This window comes from Anolis sagrei, chromosome 2 (assembly GCF_037176765.1).
Source record: "Anolis sagrei isolate rAnoSag1 chromosome 2, rAnoSag1.mat, whole genome shotgun sequence".
NCBI lineage: Eukaryota > Metazoa > Chordata > Lepidosauria > Squamata > Dactyloidae > Anolis > Anolis sagrei.
Genome location: NC_090022.1, coordinates 256,050,765 through 256,069,534, shown reverse-complemented (window position 1 = coordinate 256,069,534; position 18,770 = coordinate 256,050,765). Strand labels below are relative to the sequence as shown.

At 39.3% G+C, this 18,770-nt stretch overlaps 1 protein-coding gene across 3 annotated transcripts in view; it reads left to right on the top strand.

Annotated features, from left to right (window-relative positions):
* ADGRV1 (adhesion G protein-coupled receptor V1) overlaps window positions 1-18,770 on the top strand; it is a 280,553-nt gene that overhangs the window by 153,637 nt on the left and 108,146 nt on the right. For all 3 annotated transcript variants that reach the window (XM_060761771.2, XM_067464543.1, XM_067464544.1), the window contains 4 exons: window positions 635-881; window positions 2,605-2,744; window positions 4,784-4,944; window positions 6,377-6,477. In XM_060761771.2, coding sequence (XP_060617754.2) covers window positions 635-881; window positions 2,605-2,744; window positions 4,784-4,944; window positions 6,377-6,477 — 649 coding nt within the window. The remainder of the gene's footprint in view (window positions 1-634; window positions 882-2,604; window positions 2,745-4,783; window positions 4,945-6,376; window positions 6,478-18,770) is intronic.

Sequence of the window (18,770 nt, the reverse complement as noted above, 5' to 3'; positions counted from 1 at the left end):
AGAGTGAGGTAAACTTTGAGGTCTCAGCTATCGCTTTGTGTACATATGCTATATGTACACTATAGCTTACATTGTATAACTATAGTTATTTAAATGAATGTAGCAAACTTATTTAGTATACTAGAAATTGGAAAACACTTGAGAATATTTTTTAATCTAAAAAGTGCATTGTTTTGAGGAATTCGAGAATCATTTTTCTATCACATGTTAAAAAACCTTTTCATTAATGCAATATAGTTGTCAAGCCATGTTTGAGTACCTATCGCCAGGCATGTAGCCGGGGGGGGGGGGGGGGGGGGGGCTTGAGGGGCTTCAGCCCCCCCCCCCCCGAAATTCTCATGGTGGATCGCGAAAAGGCCTTACTGGTGCATTATTCAAACTGCTATGTTTATTCATATCATGATCTGATCACTATACTCAATATATCCCATATGCATGGAGGTATTGGGGTAACGATACAAAACGTTTGCTAGGGTAGACCCTCTTTGACTCAGACTCACCCCCCCCCACCGAAACAAACTCACCCCTCCCCCCCCCCCCCGAATCAAAATCCTGGCTACGGGCCTGCCTATCACCATACTAGTAAGTGACTTCCATTTCTTGAATCTGTTGTTTCTTTTTTTTATTTTAACAGGGGCAAAACCATCCTTGACTACTGCCCTTACATTGTAATCATGGCCCATCATTGGTATCCACAACAAATCAATGGGCACAGGTTTGATGGGAAAGATGGTGATTTTCTCAAAATACCTGAACGTTTGTTGGAAGTTCCTACCTCATCTGATCCTAAAGACGAGAACTGTAGTTTCATTCAATTCACTGAGTACAGTAGCCAGCAGTGGTTTATAATGGGTGAGAAAGGAACTGCTCTCAAAAATAAGGTATAGTATTGAAATTTGTGTTTTTTGCCAATATCCTGCTTATAATTTAGAAAACATAAGGCTTGCCTTACATAACATAGCATGCTGACTGGCATCCTCCCCCACACACATTAATCAAGTCCATACCACCTTAGTTTTGCTGCTAATCTAGGATGAATTACTGCCTTCTTTCAAATTTAGGCATGATATGTTGAATTTTTAAAAAGTACTTACATTATTGAGCTTCTGGACTATCAACCAGGTTAATCGGTAGGAGGATGGAGAAAGTACTGTTGTGCCTTCCTAACTTCAATAATTCTAAAGCAGCCATTCACAGCATTATATATATGAATTATCCACAGAATATATTAGCCATATTAGTCCATGTTTGGTAAACAAACTGGTTAATAGAGTACCAGTTAAGAGCTTTATCGGTATGATGGATCAGGAATATTGCTGGACCATGTTTATCAAATGAAGTCTAATGAGATCCTTCTCTAACCTCCTCGACCTCAGTTTTCCCTCTTACCTAAACTTGGTGTCTTTGGCTGATCAGACCAGTGATGATGTCACAATGGACCCATGTTACTAAAGCAAATAACATCATAAAGCAGTTTGATACAAAGTTTAAACATCATTTGTCCACTGAAGTCCATTGGTTTAGCTGACCTTATGTTATATCCTCCACAGCTCTGGAAATGAGGCTTTTGTAAGCATTGAAAGCATTTTGTAAGCATCTGAAAGTTAAGGAACAGCGGGTGAAACTTTTCATTCTAAATTTTTTAGATCTATCAGCAATTTTGGCATGCGTTTAGAAAAGTGTTGTGTTGATGAAAGTAATTTTAAGAATTTCAAAACTTCACTGAATGAAGTAATATGAGATGCTTATAGCACAACAGTTATACAAGTAAAAACAATGAAGATACCAGATCTTAGCAAAATGCATCCTACCATATTGGCGCCATTTTAGTCTCCGAGCCAACAGTTAACAATGCTGCATTTGCACTGGAGTATTATTTTGCATTACCCTGGTGTTCACCAGTGGAATATTCTCTGGCTGTTAATGTTGTTTACATGCTCAATAAACTTGAGTATTGTTTTTGCACTACTTAGGTGTTGATTTGACATGTATCCCGCCTTCCTGCACCTCAGTTTGTTAGTCTCCATTTGTGTACATTCACAGAGACCATGAAGAAGGACAGGTTGCTTACCTGTAATTGTGTTTCTTCGAGTGCATCTCTGTGAATTCACACTCATGCAAACCTCCCTCTTTCTAGCTGCTTGCGGCTTAGGAACTGGGGTGCCATTGGCCAGGGCGCCCTTTATGCCCTGGGAGGAGTTACCTCCAAAATGTAAAAGCTAAAGTTTGGAAAAGCTTTCTGTTGGAACTTGTGCAGGTGCAGTTAAATGCATTTGTGTAAATTCACAGTGGATCACTAAAAAAACACAATTAACAGTAAGGAACCTTTCCTTTTGAGCCATTGAATGAAATCTTTTTGTCTTTCTGACTGAGGCAGACCTGGGGTAGGCTCTGCATTTGACAGTAAAGGAAGAGCCAATTTGTCAGTGGTTGAGCACACAATGCATTATGAAGTCCTTATCCTCTAAGAAGTCCCTATCCTCACACTCTGTAATTAAATTGCCTTGAGTAACAGAAGGAAATCAGTATGAAACTTCAAAAATAATCTGGTTTACAAATGAGAACCACATTAATAATTTGAAAAAAAATGTATGTGTGTTTCAGATTTTTTCAGCAAGTCTGAAGGATCAAAGTCCACTTTTGTTGAAAGACAACAATGAGATCACCTACCGAATTTACTCTAAAGGCAGCCAAATTGTGCCTCATAAATCTTTATGTCTCCTGTGGAATCAGGTTGCTGAAAGGTAAATTTTCTAAGTTATTTGGGGTATATAAAATGGGTGTATGTATATGCAGGCAATCCACATGTGTTTGATCTTTATACAAAAGCATTGTGGATCTATTTTTTTTCTTCCTTAATATTCAGTGTAAAAAAAAGAAAGACTTTCAGACTTAACTGTTAAAGGTGGCATTTATTCTAAAAGTAGGCCAATGTGTAACCTTTTTAGGGACTGTTTTAAAAGGAGGAAAATACACATACATTAAAAATTAATATTAATGGTTATTTATTTATCGTATCAGGAGCAACCAGACAGTTGTATTACATTTTTAACTAAACAAACAAACAAACAAACAAACAGACAGACAAAACACAAAGTTTGCAAGCTTGGTAGTTGATTAAATGTCCTTTGACCAGTATCTGGCTACTTGGAGTGCTTCTGGTGTTGCTGCAAGAAGGCCCTCCATTGTGCATGTAGCAGGGCTCAGGTTGCATTGCAGCAGGTGGTCAGTGGTTTGCTCTTCTCCACACTCGCATGTCGTGAATTCCACTTTGTAGCCCCATTTTTTAAGATTGGCTCTGCATCTTGTGGTGCCAGAGCGCAGTCTGTTCAGCACCTTCCAAGTCGCCCAGTTTTCTGTGTGCCCAGGGGGGAGGCTCTCATTTGGTATCAGCCATTGATTGAGGTTTTCGGTTTGAGCCTGCCACTTTTGGACTCTTGCTTGCTGGGGTGTTCCAGCGAGTGTCTCTGTAGACCTTAGAAAACTATTTCTTGATTTAAGTTGTGGTCATGCTGGCTGATACCCAAACAAGGGATGAGCTGGGGATGTCACTGCCTGAATGACTCCCAGATATTTGGGTGCGCTGCAATGCTCCAGTGGGATTCCTTCCCAGGTGATCCTCAGAGCTCGGGATACTTGTCTGTTCTTAAGATGAAAATCACACGTCTGTGTTTTAGATGGATTAGGAATCAGCTCTTTTTCCCTGTAGTGGGCGGTAAGGGCACCTAGAGCTTCAGAGAGCTTCTGTTCAACCACCTCAAAGCTCCCTGCTTGAGCAGTAATGGCACGATCATCAGCATAGATGAAGCTCTCTGTCCCTTCTGGCAGTGGCTGGTCATTTGTGTAAATGTTGAACATGGATGGAGCAAGCATGCTCCCCTGAGGCAGGCCGTTCTTCTGTTTCCGCCATCTGCTTCTCTGGCCCCGGAACTCAACAAAAAAGCTCCTGTTTTGTAGCAAGTTTTATAGCAGGTTTCCTATGGGGCGGGTGAGATAGTAGTCCTTTGTGATAGTATACATTTTTCTCAGGAGGAGGCGGTGGTTTACAATATCATAAGCCGCTGACAGGTCTATGAAGACAGCTCCTGATATTAATGTTCCTCTTCCTTTATTTCTCTTCTTTTCTTCTTCTTTCTTTCTTTCTTTCCTTTCTTACATATGTGATGCCAAAGAGGTATAGTAGGCCAAGATTGGAAGGCAGACTAGCAATGCAAAATACCCATGCAAAAGTCAAACTTTCAGTTTCTTTCTGTGGTCTCACTCTTAGATTCCTGTCTGGAAACCATGAGATTAATGTGCCAGGTTTCAGCCACAAAAAATGGTATAACAACCATGATGGCACACTGCAAAATGGAAGCTCCCTACCTAAGGCTTAATGGAAATGTGAATTGATCTCATTGACTAACATTAATCATTTAGTCTTTAGTCTTACTCTAAGGAGGAGAGTGGAGAATAGAAGTTGTTTCTATCTGGTAGTGTCACCAAGGGCCAGGTCTGCCAGCAGAATATATTCTCAATCCCCACTGAATTTTGGCATCAAGCTGGTTAAGTTGTAAAGTTTGTAGTTATCGATCATCATGGCAAACAATTCCCATGACAATTATAATGTTTGTGTGAGCTCTCATATTGGTGGAGTTTGAAAACGGTGTTAACTATCTGATTGAGCATTTCATATGGCCACAATTTATATGCTTCCTGTTTTTATTCATGTTTTCATAATGATAATTGATCTCTAGTCTAAAGACTAATGAATTAACATTGTTGACCTTTGTTTCCCATGTAGCTGGTTGTCTGACAGTCAGTTCTGTAAAGTGATGGATGATTCTTCAGATTATGTGGAATGTTCTTGTTCACACATGTCTATTTATGCAGCCTATGCACAGACAGACAGCTTGTCATCCTACAATGAAGCTTTCTTCTCATCTGGTTTCATCTGCATTTCTGGTCAGTTTCAACATTATTTTTGCATCATTGAATAGTGTGTCGATTTTGATCAGACAATAATATGGGATTTTTTTTTCTTATTGAATGAATTAAATTTATATTGTAAATAAGGAATGTGGGATGGGGCACAAAGACCTCCATAAGGAAAACCCTCTGGCATTTTGAACTACAGTATATTCCCCCACTTTTAATTCTAGACCCTTAACTCCTCTCATAGAAAAACTGGAGAGATGCATTATCTGCTAAGCAAGACTGACGCATACAATAGAAAATCTCCCTTGGCCCATCGAAACTTGTGTGGGTGTCTGGCTCCAGGCCTAAAGAAATAGTAATTTAATAATAATTCAAAAGGAAGTGAAACTTTCAAACCATAAATAGGTAAAACAGATGTTATGTTGAGCAGCTGCTGGTGGCTCTCATATCCATTGTGCAATGAATCTCCTCTGGGTTTTAGTTGAACATTATAAAAGTTATCCAAGAAACTAGACCTTAATTCCAAAATTGGCTCATCCTATTGGCCACTCTCCTAAACCGTAGACCAGAAGAGAATACCACTAGCTCTTGATTATGCTTCTTTCACCTTTGGGCCAAACGACAACACAAAATCTTGGATGCTATATGTTTTGTTATTTATTTGAAATGTCTGCACTTTGGCTTCCATCTGAGTAAATAGAAATAGCTCCCTCTTTGATAAAGAGATTATGAAGTTGTCCCACGCAAAACTCTACTTCTTTATGTCTAATAAATGTGTCAAATCAGTCAATCAATGTTTTTAATGCTTAGACCATGGGCCTTTCCCTTACAGAACAAACAAGTAAATACACATAAACCCAATTGTAAAATTATAAAATACCAAGCAATGCAACATTAAAAATACTACATAAACTAGCTCTTGCATAGTTAGAAACCAAGTAAAATTCAATGTTATTGAAGACTTAAAACAGAAAACTTTGAATATAATCAACCATGCGTTTGCTAAATAAAAGCATCCCTAACACAGTCAACTGCAGGTTTATCATTACCAATGAAATACAACCACGAAGAATACACAGAATAGCCAAACCCAGTTGTTAATCTCAACTACAGTAGATCCATAGAATTACTAGAATGTACATAACAGGTGATTTGCCAAGTTTCAGTTGGTTCAATGGGTCTATTCTAGATCAGTTTCTAGCAATGTAATCCTTTATTGTATTAACCCAGCAGCTTAACAGTATAGCAACTGAGTTCTGTATAAATATGTTTTACTGATTGTCATTGTTTGTGTGTGAATTCCAGCAGCAAAAGTACATTTTTGTGATTTTCTAAAATTTTGAACACTGTTAAATTTTCCCCAAAGCAACATAGTAGAAGTTTTTTAAAAAAAATCTGGCCTAGTACACTAACAATTTCAGCAAGAATTCTGATTTTTCTTCTTCTTTTGTTTAAACAGGTTTCATATTGGCTATTTTTTCACACCTCTTCTGCACCAGATCTTCCATGTTTGCAGCTAAACTTCTTACCCATATGATGACTGCCTGCTTAGGTACTCAGGTAGGAACATGTTGAATATAAGTCAAGACATTGTATAGCCAATGTTCGCCTGATTTTTTTTTATCCCCTTATCTTAATTTCAGTTGTGATAGTGTTGTTAGAGGCACCATCATCTTTCAGAGTATTTCACATGGTTGAAGTTGTCTCTAGTAAATGTTCTGAAGCTGAACACTATTTCAGTATTCATGATCTTGTACTAAAGAATATGCAAAAATTGTGCATAATTTATTGGTAGTTTTGTGATATGTGTATGTGTGTGTGCACATGTCAAAGTATATCTGTCTGTCCATCTGTCTATCTGACAGTCCATTGGTCTGTATCACAAAGGCTGCTGCTAGGTGAACTGACTCTCTGTGTTGTCACTGGGAAAGAAAGGTGAGATGTGCATGAGGGGAAGGAAAGAAAAAGAAAGAAAGAGGGAAGAAGAGAAAGGGGGAAAAGGGATGAGGGGAGGAAAGACAAAAGGGGGGGGGGACAGTGACCCCTCTGACACCTGGGCAACACTGGATAGACACACTAGTAGATTATATAATAACATTTATTTGTAGAAATATTTGGTATCTATATCAAGCAGATGGCATTGTAGCCAGTGTAATATGAGCTCATAGTAGAAAATATTCTTCAGGAAGTCCTCGAGATAGGAAAACAGATAGATAAAGATTAGCTAAATTTCACTAGCGGAGCCCAGAAATTCTGTCTGTCATGTATGGAAAGAAGTCATCTTGAGGTAGTAGCTTTGAATGCTCCGTTCCCAAACAAAGGAAGACAAGGCATTTTTGGAAGGGTGTGTGTTTGTGTGTGTGACATCTGCAGGCAGGGAGAAAGAAAAAAGGCTTGGGTACAAGGAAAAAACCAGAGAGGTGAATCAAAAGGACTGACCTGCTGTCTAGAGCTTCCTTTTAACTGATCATTTTGTACAACTATTGATGCCGCTTTGCTTCCAATAATGTTACCATGAAAATATGAAAACTTAATATTCAAATGAATTAGTCGATGTATTCTCATCAATTTATCATACTTAATTTAAGATTTGAACTATGGAAAGGTCACAATGCTTGCAAAGTTAGGAATCCAAGTGTCTTGTGATTTTTCTTTTACACTGCCATATCAGAAGTAGCTCTTCTGGTCAATTATTGTGTTTTGAAAGGGTCTATATTGTGTGTTTGGCAAGGCATCCGTCTTTTGTTTTTATTTTATTTTTGTATAAAGATGCTTATGTGAAATAATGTGATCCTAGCTATTGTTAATATCTGGGAGTTCAGTCCACCAGGGCCTTTTGGGACTGAGAATTGCTTTGGTCTCCAGGATAATACTTAAAATTGAGAATTACATGACCTTCATGATAATACAGTTCTCCTTGGCATAGAGCAGGTGGCAAAGGTGTTAAAATATGGTTGACATTAGATTCTTGTTCAACTCCATTTTATCCACACAGCAACCTTGTGAAAAAAGCTGGGTGGAGAGGGCAGGAGGAACTGGCCCAGAATGATTGAATGAGCTTGATGGTTGAATTGGGATTGGAATTTAGATGTTCTGAATCTCAGTGTAGCACTCCAACTGTCATCCCACACTGATCCCATGGAAGTTGTATCAAATGAGCATTTTTGTCTTTCAGTGTCCTAAAAAGGGTTTTGCATCACAGCTTTTGTTGGAATGAAGCATTCATTCTGAGATATAGCGAATGGAATAGCATCCCTTGCCAGTGTCTTAAATGGGACTGCATTGCACATGGCAAGCAACTTGTTATATTTCTTGTCCTGTCTTTTTTAAAGTAGCCTGTATGAAACTAAGCTGAAGCCTGGCAGGCAATGGAAAAAGAAATTGTTGCTAGCTGTTATCTGTGATTCATTGCTTTGTCATTTATACACAAAGTGTCACAAAGACTGATGTAGTGAAGGCACTTCAAGAGACTATTGTGACATCACAAGCAGATGCAAATGTCTGACTTTATGAGGTTTTCACTCATATGTAGCAGAAATATCTGTATTAATAGATTCTAGTAAAGTGGAACTGACTGCAGGGGAAACAAGGCAAGCTATGGTCTTTATAAGATGGACAGATCTAAGGGCTTATCATCACATTTCTCTGAATTAATTGTAATTTAGACTTATTGAATGGGACTGGGAATTGCTTTGGTCATCAGGATTGTACTTAAAATCAAGAATTACGTATATGACCTCCAGGGTAATACAGCTCTCCGTGACATAGAGAAGGTAATAAAGGAATTGAAAGATCTAAAATGTATTAAAACAGGGAATATCCAATCTTCTTAGTAACTTCAGTTCTTATGATCTCTTTGTGTAAACGTTTGCATAAACACACCAATGAGAATGAGAATGAGAGAGGGAAAGATAGCTCTGTGACTGAATTCTCACCCCCACTGTGTTGCACTTAGGGTCACAAAATTGCTTGATTCAATTTTTCTTCTCTGTGCAATGGGAGTTACTGTGAAAACAGGAGACCATAATCCAAAAGGTTTTTTGTTTGTTTTCATAATAATATCCTTCCTTCCCTACATAGTTTAGCAAATATCATTTTAAAACCATTTGATGCTGTTTCTACCTGATTATTTGTTTTTTCTCAATGAAATAATAGTTAGTGTGGAAATGTTCCTTGTCGCCACTACCTCTGCCAAGAGAGAAAGAGAGGAAGGTGCACGTGGGGAGAGGGAAGAAGAGGGAAAGCTTGTGTGGAAATGTTCCTTGCCACCACTACCTTACACTTGAGTTTGTAAAGATCATGTTCTGAGGTTCAGAAGTGCATTTATTGTTCCAGAAACGTATTCAGTGCTATCCTGCACTCTACATTATTACAAACACACAGAATGAATAGTATACTACTCCACTTTCAGGATCAGGTAACTTGTTGCCCTTGCCCTTGTTTCAGCAGCACCTGTCAATGATCAGTTCAGTCCTCTGCAAGATCAATTCAGTACTCGGCCAGCATAATCTTGCAGCACCCTCAAAGGTAGCATCTACATTTTAAAAACAATGAAGTTTAACAACACCTTAACTGCCATAGACCAATACCTTGGAGTCCTGGGATTTGTAGTTTGGTAAGGCATCAGAACTTTGTTAGGGAATGCCAAAGACTTTGTAAAATCACAACTAACTAATATGATTCCATAGCACTGAGCCAAGGCAGTTAAAATGCTATTAAACTGAAATTGGCCAGGAGGATCCAGCCCAAAGAATAAAAAAATATTCAGGGGGCTGGGGATTCCTCCCCCTGTTCTCAGCTGCTTAGTTAAAGAGCAGAAAGTCTGCTCACAGGTGGGGTATCATCTTGGATTTCTCCTTTTTATGGGGGTCTGAGAAAACTGAGTCACCCCTCCTCCTCTTTTCTTTTCCTCATCATAGCTCCATGAGGTAAAGCATAGTGATTAAGGTGGTGTCATACAGCATAATTGTACAACGTAGCTGCATCCCTAGTTTAGAACTGTAATCCATTTACATGCACTGCATTCATTCAACATAACAGGAGCTCCTGGTGGCGCTATGGGTTAAACCCTTGTGCCAGCAGGACCGCTGACTAACAGGTCAGTGGTTCGAATCCAGGAAGAGCAGGTTGAACTCCCTCTGTCAGCTTCAGCTTCCCATGCAGGGACATGAGAGAAGCCACCCACAAGGATGGAAAAAACATCAAACATCCAGATGTCCCCTGGGCAACGTCCTTGCAGACGGCCAATTCTCTAACATCAGAAGCGACTTGCAGTTTCTCAAGTTGCCCCTGACATAACAGTTAACTCTCTGTAATAATAGCTATCTGTTTAGAGAATATCTTTACTGTTATACTACTATTATACTGCCTATTACAGTGGCATTCAGTGAAAGCACAGTAAATACAGTGGTTTCACTCATTCTAGGAAGTCCTATCAGCAAATATTATTTGTGTCTTCTGGCCCTGTCATACTAGGCAGAGTGACTTTGAAGGACCAAAGTCAGTCTGCGTGTATAGCTTTCACAGCATTTGTTTATTTTCGCTTTCCTCCATTAAGCATCCAGAATAACTCCTTCACCTTTGAAAACAGCTTCAGAGGCCAAACACTTTCAGTTTGGCTTTCTGCCTGGGGTTTGCTGTTCTTTTTGTGGAAGTTATTATAGAAATGTTTAGTTTGAGAACTCATGTTGATTTTGTTTTTCAAATGTACAGAGACTGTTCCCTCTTATCTTTTTTGTTTACTTTTAACCAACTGGTCAGACTTCAGCCTGCTCTATTAATCTTTTCTAGTCTTTGTACATTAAATTCCTGATTTTTAGTGTGCAGATCATGAGATATCTAAATTATTTATATTACAAACCCAAGCTTCTTTCTGGTTTACTATATATATTGGAGTTGTTAAATATACCCCTCATTTTTCCTTGATATATATTGTCTGGAAACTTTCAACTTGGTGCTAGTGGAAAAAACATGTATGAGTAATATTAGAGAGTGAACAAAGTAGAAAGAAACATTTTTAAAATTTGCCAAGTAAAACACCAAGATGCAAACTTTGAGTTGTGCAAAAAAGCTAGCATGCTCACTTAATGAAAAGAAAGCATCACGGAGCTGAGATATAATAACAGGCTTTTTAGTGTCTCACTGGTGCCTTAAATGTCATGCTTGACAATGAGCACAAGACTTTTGATATGGACAAAGAACAAAGCATATCCAGAAAAATGATCTGAGGACATGGCAGAAGCAATGAGGGAAGAAACCAGCTGAGCGTTTCAGCTATTTGAGCAGCTGAAAACTCTTGCCACCCCCTCAGCTAAATTGCCGTGGACTGGAATATGGTTTTTATGGCAGGGCTGCTGTAGCACAGGCTATTGGAAGACAGTCAAACAAGTTGTGTAATAAGTTGCAATCAAAGAGGGATGTGGTCCAAACCTTTGACTGAAAGATGTACCTATGCCATGGCATTTTACTGCAAAATAGAAGTGGTAGCAGTCTGATGTGAGAAGAACAATATATAATGTTCTGCAATTATTAAAAGTTAAGGGGAACTCACTGCTGATATCAAAATGCAGACTACAAGGAAAGCTGATTTCTGAGGAGTCGGAGACATAGAATCAAAGAGTTGGAAGAGACTTCATGGGCCATCCAGTCCAACTCCCTGCCAAGAAGCAGGAATATTGCATTCAAATCACCCCTGACAGATGGCCATCCAGCCTCTGTTTAAAAGCTTCCAAAGAAGGAGCCCCCACCACACTCCAGGGCAGAGAGTTCCACTGCTGAACAGCTCTCACAGCCAGGAAGTTCTTCCTCATGTTCAGATGGAATCTCCTCTCTTGTAGTTTGAAGCCATTGTTCCGCATCCTAGTCTCCAAGGAAGCAGAAAACAAGCTTGCTCCCTCCTCCCTGTGGTTTCCTCTCACATGTTTATACATGGCCATCATATCTCCTCTCAGCCTTCTCTTCTTCGGGCTAAACATGCCCAGCTCCTTAAGCCGCTCCTCATAGGGCTTGCTCCCCAGACCCCTGATGATTTTAGTCGCCCTCCTCTGGACACATTCCAGCCTGTCAATATCTCTCTTGAATTGTGGTGCCCCGAATTGGACACAATATTCCAGGTGTGGTCCAACCAAAGCGGAATAGAGGGTAGCATTACTTCCCTAGATCTAGACACTATGCTCCTATTGATGCAGGCCAAAATCCCATTGGCTTTTTTTGCCGCCACATCACATTGTTGGCTCATGTTTAACTTGTTGTCCACGAGGACTCCAAGATCTTTTTCACACGTACTGCTCTCAAGCCAGGCGTCTCTCATTTTGTATCTTTGCATTTCGTTTTTCCTGCCAAAGTGGAGTATCTTGCATTTGTCACTGTTGAACTTCATTTTGTTAGTTTTGGCCCATCTCTCTAATCTGTCAAGATCGTTTTGAATCCTGCTCCTGTCCTCTGGAGTCTTGGCTATCCCTCCCAATTTGGTGTCGTCTGCAAACTTGATGATCATGCCTTCTAGCCCTTCATCTAAGTCATTAATAAAGATGTTGAACAGGATTGGGCCCAGGAAGGAACCCTGCGGCACTCCACTTGTCACTTCTTTCCAAGATGAAGAGGAAGCATTGGTGAGCACCCTCTGGGTTCGTCCATTTAACCAATTACAGATCCACCTCACCGTAGTTTTGCCTAGCCCACATTGGACTAATTTCCTTGCCAGAAGGTCATGGGGGACCTTGTCGAAGGCCTTACTGAAATCCAGGTACGCCACATCCACAGCATTCCCTGCATCTACCCAGCTTGTAACTCTATCAAAAAAAGAGATCAGATTAGTCTGGAAGTATGAGACAGTCTACTATACTATTAGGTAGCAAGTAATGCAATGCCAACCAAAAGGAGTTAGAGTTTGGTGTTGATGTAGAACATCATAGATCCATCAATCCTATTTCTTCTACAGATAGAACTGATGAAAAATATTATTGATGTGAGAATTACCCCATATATTCAAATATAAGCAAGAAATTTTACCCCCCCCCCCCCAAATCTGGGTCAGCTTATCTATAGATCAATGCTGGTTTCCACAATGCTCAGCGATTGCTCTGAGTGGTTACAATCCATTTACATCAGGAACCTCCATGTATACAGGAACCTACAGGCTTCTGTGGTCCTCTGTGTGTGTAGAGGGAACAGGCAATTGAAAAGCAATCCAGCAAACTCCTAGTAATTTAACACTCAGAGATCAGCCTGCCCAGCTCAGGAGAGATGGAAGGAGGAAACAAAGGGTGCACAAAGGAGTATCTAGGTGCCTCACGCCAGGTTGAATTTGCTGGATTGTTTTTCAATTATTCCTTCTCCCAGCTTCCTGCCTGGTGGCCTGATCTTGGCTTGGTGCCCTTTCCTTTCGCTGAGTTCACTGAGAAGCACAGAATTCTGGGAAATGTAGTTTGGGAAGGCAAGGAGCCCAATGCTAATTAATTCAAAATGCCCCGCCCTAAATTACATTTCCCCGAATACATCAGCATCAGAAATCCCCAATCAAGATAGAAGAAAGAGAGATTTGCCCCTCTGTAGCCAACCAGAGTTCCAGTAAATTGGTGGTTATATTCTACACTATGATTTCTGTTCCTGGATTATAAATGTCATTTTCTAATCGGTTATATCATAAAAACATGAAGAAAGTTTATTAAACTTCAAAAATTTTGTCTTTGTTGGAGGAACATTGTGCTAGAGTGTTATACTTTTTCAATGAATATCTCATGATCAAGTCTCAATCAGTTCAACATAGTTTGTGCTACACAAAGTTTCTAGAGTAGAACAGCTACTTTCAAAGTAAGGACTATGCCATTAAACTGGAAATAACACTTTCAAACTAGAAACTCATTTTCATTTTGTTACTCATTATAGTAACATTTTTTTCACTAACAATACTTTAGAGACAAAGCATCAGTCCTCCCCTGTTTTGTAATGACTTTGAAACATTTTTTTTTCCGATCGCATATGCCTAATATCCTATCTTAAATATATAGAAAAACAAGCTTTACTGGGGAAGATTAGCACACCTTCTCCCAAAATAAGTTTTGCCTATTCACCTTTTTGAAAACATTGCTACTCCATCACCTCCTCAATAGCCATGTTAATGTGTCATTATGACATCAGTATATGCAATCATGACAGTCAAGTGTACAGGAATCCTCATGGTCAGTGGAGAATAGCAGTGCAGTTGATCAAAAACTGGTAACGAACTATACAGTTCAAGTTTTCATACTGAAAGTAAGTACTGGGTCCTTCTAAGGTATCTCAGAGTTTTTAGTGTTTTCAGATATGATGAGGAATCAGAGATGAGCAGATAGATAAGATTACCACATTTTCCCATAACACCACATTATTAACACAGGGGCACTTATGAAGAGGATGCCCTGCCTAAGGCTGGATCTACCTTGGGAAGTCTGACTTGGCCACAGTAGTCCATGCTCTTGTTACATCCTGGATAGATTACTGCAATGCGCTCTGTGTTGGGTTGCCTTTGAAGACTGTTAGGAAACTGAATCTAGTCCAATAGGCAGCAGCCAGATTGCTCACTGGAAAGGGGCACAGGAAGCATGCCACCCCCCTGTTACATCAGCTCTACTGGCTGCCAGTCTGCTACCGAGTACAATTCAAAGTGTTGGCTTTAGCCTATAAAGCCATAAATGGTTCCAGCCCAGCTTACTTGTCTGAATGTATCTCCCTCTATGTTCCACCTCGGAGATTAAGATCATTGGGGGAGGCCCTGCTCTTGATCCCATCACCTTTGCAGGTGTTTCTAGTAGGGACAGGGGGCAGGGCCTTCTCGGTGGTGGCCCCCCGTCTGTGCAACACACTCCCTAATGAAATCAGGTCAGCCCCCTCTCTCCTATCCCTCAGGAAGAAATTGAAATCATAGCTGTGGGACCAAGATTTCGAGCAGCAGTCGCAGCAGTAACAATAATAAAGGAATCATGTGATTGAGGATGGATTTTGAATTATGACTCTAGAATTGGACATGGATTTGTCTCTTTTAAATGGTCTTTTTAACTTATGATGATGTTTTAATTAATCTTTGTGTTTTTATTATTGTTGTTGACATCTAATGGTTGCTGGTTGTAAGCTGTCCTGAGCCCCCTCCAGAGGTGAGAAGGACAGGATATAAATGTCTGAAATAAATAAATAAATAAATCTATGCTGCCATATGATATAGTTCAAAGAAACTGGATTATATAGCAGTATAGATGGGACCTGTGTAAATAAGGCCCTTTTATCACCACAACTTACTTTTATTTTCATCCTGCCAAATTGATAGAGTGTTAGTACTTTTATGTGGGGACCTTCTTCAGAGTGCAGCACTGGGTTCAGAGTAGCCACAGGCCCCATCTACACTGACACTATAATGTAGGTGGAACTGGTTTGGGAGTAGCCGGTTTCACTGTGCAGGTAGTTACATTGCCTTGCTAGAACTGGTTTGAGGCCAGGAAGGTGATTACATTAACCATAGAACCTGGACTCAAGCCACTCTGTGGTGTTTTTCCCCTTTTCCTGCAGAGATCGAAAGCCAAAGTTAATAATCTGGCTGCAGCTCTTTGGACTGAATTTTCTGAACACTTTTCAAAGGCAACCCCAGATAGAGTGCATTACAGCAGACCAAATTGTATATAACCAAGGAGTTTACCATTGTGCCAATTCAGTTTTTCCAGGGATGTGCGCAATTGGCATACTATCTATAGCTGTGCAAAAGCACTCCTAGTCACTACTGAAAACTTGGCCTTCTGGGTTTGAACTGAATGCAGGAGAATGTAGGTGTTCCTAAAAATGCAAACCATTTTTGCGAAGAGTATAACCCCATCAAATACATGCTGAATCCCTATTCACAGATCTGTCTGGCTTGTCTGGATTCAAATTTAGTTTGTTTGTCTTCCTCCTGTACTTTACACTTGTCAAGCACTGGTTTAGCACAGAAATAGCTGACTTGGAATTAGGTTGAAATGAGTAATAGAGTTGGGAATCATTGGAATCCTGGTAATACCTATTCCCCAAACTCTGGAAATATTTCCCATTGGTCCCATGTATGTATTAAGGAGCATAGGAGGCAACACAGAACTCTTGAGGGATGCCATTAGTCAGTTGCCAAGAAGTTGAGCAGGAACCCCCTGCAACATCCTCTGAGAGCACCCCTCCAAGAAATAATGTAGCCCTGTAGAACATCCTAGAGAAACAACCCAAAAAGATGCAATGGCTGATAATATTGAAAACTGCTAAGGAGTCCAGCAAAGCCAGCAGACACTCCCCTTGTCCAGTTCCTGGTATAGGTCACCTATCATAGTGACCAAGATTGTCTTCATCTTATAATCACATTGAAATCAATTTGAAATGGGTCTGGATCAGGCCTGGGCAAACCTTTGACTGTTAGGAATCGTGGAAGTCCAAGACACCTGGAGGGCTGAAGTTTGCTCAGGCCTGATCTAGATAATCCACCTCATCCAAAATCTTAGATTTTTTTTTTGTATTGTATTTTGTTGCATCGAATTTTCTCCCAATTTTCTAGAGGAAATAATTCTTAGAGATAAAAATAACACTATAAGATGAAACATTTTGTGTGGGTGACTGCATCTAAAATAGTTGTTTAACATTATTCTTTCATTAACATCCCTATTAACTGCTATAGTTATGAGTCCTATAAAGCCTGTTCAAAAATCCTGAGTCTCAGATATGCATCTTGAATCTGCCTGCAAAATTATTTAAATAAATGATGTTTAGTCTGTATATGTGCCATTTACAGTCATTTCAATTGAATTTGCACAAGGGCATCCCTCTATATTTTAAAAACAACAACTTAAAAAGTATTTGTTAGCCACCTCCCATGGCTTGAGGTGGGGTACAACATAGTTAAAACATGCAAATAAAACGCAATGCCATTAAAATACATGCATTAAAATACACAGAACAAGATTAAAACAATCAATACTAATAAAATGTGATTTATTGCATGAGGAGCTGTGTTTTATATGTCACTGTTTTCCATCATTCTCGAAATACATGTGATATGCTTCAGGATAGTTATATTTTATTTTCAGGATTTTCAGTAGCTTGGAATACTTAAATTCACAACAGTAGAAAGAATCAAGCTGTGGCAGTGATATTCTGCAAATTAGGGACTTTTCAGACAAGCCCTATATCCCAGGACCTGATCCTAGGTTTTCTGCTTTAAATGGGATTATATGAGTCCCCACTGCCAGATAATCTGGGATAAACAGAAAACCTGGGATCAGATCCTGGGATATTGGGCCTGCCTGGAAGGGCCCTTAGAGAAATGTTACCTAAAACCAGCAGATGGCAGTAAAACCTTTCCACGAATACGTGAGAAGTTTTGTACTCTCGATGTACTTATCTGATCCAGAAAACTAGGGAAACAACAGCTGAACTAATTCATAGAGAACTGTTCTGTTCCATGAGAATATAGTGGTTTGTTCAAAACTCTGCATCAGGTAATAGGAAACAGCTGTTGGAGAAAATGAATTTCAGTATGGAACAGCAAAAGTAATTGCATGTGTATTTTGTAGTTAAATATTGCTTCCTCAATTTGATATGTGAACTCTTAATGCCGGAGATCTTAGCTTTCACTTTGTCAGCATTCTTTTCAGCTGCGAGCTTGACACACTTTAAAAACATAAGCTGGTCCCTTAAAATTTACCACTCCATCTCCCTCATTCTCAAGCCACGTCTACATTGCCATATAATGCGGTTTGAAATTGCGTTATTTGGTCAGTAAAGAGATTCATATAATGAAGCAAAAGTGATTTATGTGACTCTAGATTGACCATATAACACAGTTTCAAACAAGGAGTGATTATATTTTAGGTGTTCTAATCACAACTATTAACAACCCCAGCCAGCATAACCAATAATAAGGGATTATGAGACTTGTGTTCCGAATTATCTGCTGGACAAGGTTTTCCAAGACCTGATTTAGGTCGTGGTTCAGAAACCGTAATTTCTATTCCTTTATTGTTGCTTATTGCTTTCCTGATATCAGAGCGGGTCCAGAAATTAGCCATTTGAGGAAATTATATTTTTATCAACACCAAAGAATGAAATAAGATGATATAATTAATATGACTTTATTAATCCTTAACATCTGATTCACCCTCAGATTTATTGTTTCCTTGGTCCTCTCCATTCCCTTAGTATTTTGTGTCTTAGATATAAGTTTGTACACAGCAATTTAGATTTTTTAAAAAAGATTCTGCACACAGATTATTAGAAGAGAACATTTTAGACTTTTAATTGCAGAAAATATGGAGCTTATCTGAGAAAACACAGGGTGGGGGCTATGGAGAAGAGTAAAAGTATTATGTAATTAGATACCAAATGCAGATTACATACAAGGGGAAATAAACTCTTATGTGGAAATTGCCAAACACTGTCTTACCACAGGAGACAGTATGAGACTTACATAATAACTGAAACCTTTTAGAGCCAGAATTTTTACTTGTCATGCTATCTTGTTGAGAAAGAGTATAGTGTGTATGAAAAAAAAATTCCTTGTGAAAGGGAATTTTTATCACGTGTACTTACAGCATTTTCCAAAGAGACACATTGTTCTTTTCAGAGAAGTGCTTACCTTGGCTTTATCCCATAGTTTATCTCCTGATTTTTGCTATGTGTTGTCAGAACTTGTTGATAAAAAACTTCCATACATTTCCTTCTGTGACAGCAGCCATTGCTACTACTTCTCTGCCTTTCTCTTTCTGCAGTAACAACAGCAATATGGCGGATTTCTAGGGCTCATGAGGAATTAGAATTCTGAGGCCCATTCACACTACAGAATTATAGAACTGTTATTCTGTTTTAACGTCTAT